General features: G+C 55.8%; 1 protein-coding gene across 1 annotated transcript in view; it reads right to left on the bottom strand.

Annotated features, from left to right (window-relative positions):
* Positions 1-5,569, bottom strand: part of PLXNA4 (plexin A4) — a 409,078-nt gene that overhangs the window by 28,225 nt on the left and 375,284 nt on the right. The window contains exon 25 of the mRNA XM_081800079.1: positions 4,390-4,549. Coding sequence (XP_081656205.1) covers positions 4,390-4,549 — 160 coding nt within the window. The remainder of the gene's footprint in view (positions 1-4,389; positions 4,550-5,569) is intronic.

Here is a 5,569-nt window from a genome sequence, read left to right as displayed (position 1 = left end):
GGCACAGAGCTTGCCCAGAGGCAGGCTCTTACGATACATCGGTTGAAGAGTTTAGTGCTGCAGGGGGGTACCTAGACCCAATACCTGCAGGTGGAAAGGGACATAAACGGGTTGAGGACAGCCTCCTGTATAAAAGAGTGGGGTCCTGTCACCACTGTGCTTTGAGCGCTCCCGAGGTTGTCCCTGACCCGGCGCGGCCCCCAGTGCCTGCCCTGGGGTGTCTTTCCTTCCCTAGATTCCAACAGACTGAAATGAAAGCAGGCCTTGTGTCCTTCACTTTGGCTCCTGTGCTGGTTAATTTGATGTGTCAGCTTGGCTGGGCCTAGGCATCCAGTTATGTGCTCAGACATTTCTCCGGATGTTTCTGTGAGGTTGTTCTTAGATGAGATTAACACTTCAATCGGTAGACTTTGAGTAAAGTGAATTGCCCTCCATAATGTAGGTGGGCCTCATCCGGTGAGCTGAAGGCCTGAAGAGGAGAAAAGACTGACCTCCCCTGAGCAAAAGGGAATTCTGCCTGCAGAAAGCCTTCGGACTTGGCCTGCAACACGGGCTCCTCCTTGGGTCTCCAGCCTGCCAGCCTACCTTGCAGGTTTTGAACTTGGCCGGACCCTTTGCCAGAGACTGAATGGTTGTGTCCCACCAGAACTCCTATGTTGAAATCCTAACCCCCAATGTGAAGGGATTTGGAGGTGGTGTCTTTGTGAGATCAAAGATCATGAGGGTGGAGCCCCCCTGAAAAGAATTAGTGGCTATAAGAGGGACCCCCGAGACTCCCTTGTTCCTTCTGCCAGGTGAGGACACAGGAAGAAGGCACCACCTGTGAACCAGGAAGCAATCTTCACCAGACACTAAGTCTCCCAGCACCTTGATCTTGGACTTCCCAGCCTCCAGAACTGTGAGAAATTTCTGTGCAGTCTATGGTATCATGCTCCAGCAGCCCAAATGGACTAAGACTCCATAATCACGTGAGCAATTCCTTAAAATAAATCTCTCTCTCTGCACATTCTATTGGTTCTGTTTTTCTGGAGAACCCTAATACATTCCCCATCTTGGTTGCTTAACACCTGGGAAAGTCTGGTGAAAGGGTGGATGGAGGTGGGGGTAGGGAGGGGAGAGAACTTCAGTCCAAGGAGCAATGAATAGATGTGTCTGGAATGAGGGGCCAGGCTGGGTCGGGGCCCACGGTGATGATGAAAGGCAGGAGGAGGTGTTTGGGGCTGGATTTACTTAGGACAATTACAGGGGTGGCTTAAAATGTGTTTGTTCCCTTCTGAGCTGTTCTGGGATAAGTGTCCTTGCTTTGCCAGGAGCTAACATCAGGAGGGGGAAGGCAACCTTTGCCCAATGCCCTCAGCTAGGGGAAGGGGGAACGGAAGGAGGATGCCTGGCTCTCTTGCCCCTGTCCAAGGCATGTGGCTGAGTCCTTTCCAGGCCTATGTGCTTCATGTTCTGTCCCTTCGGCATAGATTAATTTTTGATAATAATCACACCTTACATTTGTAAACTGCTTTTAGGCTTTTAAAGCACTATCACCTACATGATGGGAAACACTTGCCTTGCTTCTTTCTCCCCCTGGGGGACACGAGGCTGAGTTGAATCATGTGGAAAAAGCATTTGGGTCTCAGAGGAGGCCCCATTTCCTTGTTATGCAATCTGGCTTTGGTAGAAAGAAGGCCAGAGATTTTGGGGCAGCTCCAAGCTCTGGATCTAATAGAAAAAAGGACATTCCTCAGAAGAGCATCCACCATGGGAGGCCTTTATGACGAGTTCAGCATAGCACTCCTTCCCCAGTAGGATGGGGCCCTGAGGCTCTGACTGCGTCTTTGGTTCCCCCCCTTATCTGTCCCTGCTGTCGGAGGCCTCATCCCTCCAGGGTAGTCCCTGGGTCCTTCTCTGGGACAGGTGCCCCTGTGGTCTCTGGGGAGCTGAAATGCTGGCAGCCGTGGTGAGCAGTGCATCATGGGACACGCAGCCCCTGCTGGGAGGCAGGCGGCCTCTCCCTGGCCGGAGCAGCCTGGAGCTCGAGAGCGTGCAGCCCCGCTCGGGCCCCTTCCCTTGGGGGAAGGCAGGGAGTACCCCCGCTGCTCCGAGGCTGCCCCTTCCGCTGCGAATGATTCACCACTACGGCCGTGGGGTGCTTTCCATCTTTTCATTCACCATCTGCTGGGTGGGCTTGCACCCCTAGACCTTAAAGGGAGCAATTTTCTAAAGCTAAGAAGCAGCCCCTTCCCCTCCCAAGCTCAGGGTGTGCAGATCCCAGGCGGGGAGGGCAATCCTGAGCAGCAGGTACTGGCCACGAAGTCTCCCTCCAGGAAATCAAGCAGGTGTGGTCCCTGAACGCGCTTCCAGAGGGCGCCCCCTTAGCTTGGGGTTGAGAGGACACGGAAGAACGTTGGCTCCCGCCCTATCTAAGATCCAGGAAGAGTTGAGACCACCACAGGCTGGAGTGTTCTTCACCACCATCTGCCCTTTTCTGGTAAGGAAGAGAAGGCATTCTGGTGCAAAAACTCCATCTCCATGCTTCAGGTGGGGGCTGACGAGGCCACCTGCCGCTCTCCCTCCTGGGGAGTCACCCCATTCCTGAGCAAGAGAAGCAATGGTCCGATATGCACCTGCACACAGGAGCTCTTCCTGTGTTCTAGCACCATCTTTCCAAACCCACCTTCCCCACGAAGGTTTTTATAACGGCTCTTCCTCTTGGCCCCGCTATGCCAGGTTATCCCCCTGCCCACTGTGCAGAGAAGGATGCTGAGAAGCCGAGCGTGCACACTAATGTGGCTCTCACACACAGACAGAGGGACCGGGGAGCTACCTGGCTACCCCCCATGAGCTCAGCTTTCCTGGGGAAACCCGTTATGGAACAACCCGCTTAGTTGTTTGGGGGTGGGGAACGCAGGAGTCTTCCTTCCTGGTAGCCCTGTCCCCTCGCACTGGTTCTGCAACAGGAGGCTTCCCCACGTCAGTCTGTGGGATCTTCCTGGCAGCAGATCACCCACATGCAGACACGAGCGTTCCCTCCGACCCGAGTGCCCAGTGCTCTGGGATGCGCAGGTGGACGCACTCTCCCCCCGACCCCTCCCCTGACTCTCACACAGGTCTCCTCCTTGTCCCAGACGCAGCACACGCAGGGCCGCCTCCCAGGGGAAGGAGAGCATGCGCTCGCCCAGTCTCTCTCCCCGGGGCGTCAGAGCCCTGGGCGTGAGGGGCCGCCAGGGGCCGAGCAAGAGGCGGGGCGGTTAAAGGGAGCAGGAAGAGTTGAGGTGGGTTAGCAGAACTTCCCGATCCTGAGTCGTCAGGCATCAGAATCTGGGGGGAAGTGGGCGGCGCAGCGGGAGGGGATGAAGATTCCCTTTGGATGTTAGAAAATAGGGTAGATGCTCATCTGTCTTGGATGGCTTAGCTGAAGGCAGCTTAGAGGCCCGATGGATGGATTAGGGGCCCCTGGAGGTCCTCCCACCCCTCCGTTGCCACAAATCTCCAGACACAAGCATATACACATCAATGCTTTCTCTGCGCGCCCGGATCAACAAACAGACACATGCCGTCTCCTTACCAGCGTTCTTCTCCAAGCAGTAGTGACAGTGACCAAGGCTAAGTGAGTGTGTGCTAGGGGCCAGGCAGTGCGTTGAGAGGCTTTTACATGCCTCATCTGGTTTCTTTCTCACAATGAGGTCCACACTACTATTATCTCTGTCATAGAGGTAAAGACACTAAGGCACAGAGAAGGTAAGTAACTGGACCAAGGTCACACAGCTGGTGCTTCACAGTGTCAGGACTCAAATCCAGGTGTGACGCCGAGCCACAATGCCACACGGCCTCTCTTCAGCCTGGCCCCTTTGGAGCTCGGAGCTCCCCACTAGGATTTCCCCAGGACAGTGTCTCATTAAACACTCAGGCCAACCTTAACCGGATCTAAGTACAGCTGGCCCTAAGTGGCGTGCCCTTGTTTATATAGGCTATGTGATCTATTCATGGAACATTCGAATAAAATGTCATCCTGCTCCCCAGCAGGCTGTCCTCTCTCATTTTTCTCTCTTCTTTCTCTCCATCCTCCATCACTGACCCAGATCCCTCCTGCCTTAGGTTGTCAGCAAAAATGACACGCACAGAACAGAGGGGAAGGGAAGAGCTCGGGGGCTAACAATGGTGGTGGCGGGACCTTGGACCACACAGACTCAGCCCGAATCCCCTCCACGCAGAGAGGACACCCCCTCGCTACTCCAAAGCCCCCTGAGGTGGTGGTGCGGCCAGCCGACGGAGTCCCCTCTCTGCCTAGCGCTCACTAACAGCCATGGAGGCAGGCTTCCCTGCCCCCTGGCTCCACTGGTCCGTAGAAGGTGCTTCTGACCAGTCCCAGGGCAGCCCCTGGCTGGGCAGCCTACTCACCCAGGTCCATATCTGCAGCCTTGGGCCGGTGGGAGCAGGGCACATTCTTAAAGATGGCATCCAGAATCTTCTCCTTGACCTGAGTAATGGTGTCGCAGTTGAGGATCTTCACTGGGACCTCGGGGCTGTTGGCATTGTCTGGGTTGACACAGCTCAGGACCTGGAGGAAGGGGGAACGGAGGCGTGTGGGGGAGGGTGGCAGGAACTGCTGAGTCCCAGGCGCATTCTGGACACCACTGCACGCACGCACGCTCTCTCTCACACACACGCCACGCACAGCACCTTCTCAGCAGCACACCCAGACCCCTGCCTACCTCTGAACCCCCGCCTTCCACGTGTGTCGGTACCTCCTTCCTGTCACTCCCTCTCTCTCTCTCTCTCACACACATACACGCACGCACGCACGCACACACACACACAAATGTGAATCTGGCTTCTTGCTCAAGAGATTTCATAAGCTTTGATTTTTGTGAGGGTTTGGGGCCGATTGGAGGTTGGAGAATCTGTAAGAAGCTTAATGTGCTCTTTAAAAATAAAAAGATGTAGGTTCAGGCCACTGGAGAGGCCTTCCTGGCGCTGAACCCACAACCTCGTGTTCGGAGAAGAGGCCACCCTGGCTCAGGGCCTCGGTGTCTCTTTTTGGAACTAGTCAGAAAAATGAAGGCTCTGCTTAAAGCACCAAGCGATATTTTTTTCCTTGAAAAAGTTCTGGGCTATTTCCCAAGGCTTCTCTTCCCTTGCTGTTCTCAGAGAGGGCTCTGTCTACATGGATGGGACTGTGTGGGATGCTGGGGGGACCACAGTAGGGCACGCCGGCTCCCACACCCTCCCTCTGCTCCTGCCACCTAAGCCCTCCACGTGCCTTCCTCCCTGATCTCTCACTGCACCCCCCACCTCCCTCCCTGATCTCTCACTGTACCCCTCCCCGATCTCTTGCTGCACCCCACCCCATCCCTCTGATCTCTCGCTGCATCCCCCCACCTCCCTGCCTGATCTTTCCCTGCACCCCCACCCCAGCCCTCCCTGATCTCTTGCTGCAACCCCCTCACCTCCCTGCCTGATCTCTTGCTGCACCCCCACCACCTCCCTGCCTGATCTTTCCCTGCATCCCCACCCCATCCCTCCCTGGTCTCTCACTGCACCCCCCCACCTCCCTGGCTGATCTCTCGCTGCACCCCCA

Source organism: Leptonychotes weddellii, chromosome 12, assembly GCF_054177405.1.
Source record: "Leptonychotes weddellii isolate Sample4059 chromosome 12, ASM5417740v2, whole genome shotgun sequence".
In the NCBI taxonomy this organism is placed as follows: domain Eukaryota; kingdom Metazoa; phylum Chordata; class Mammalia; order Carnivora; family Phocidae; genus Leptonychotes; species Leptonychotes weddellii.
This window is presented reverse-complemented; position numbering and strand designations above follow the sequence as displayed.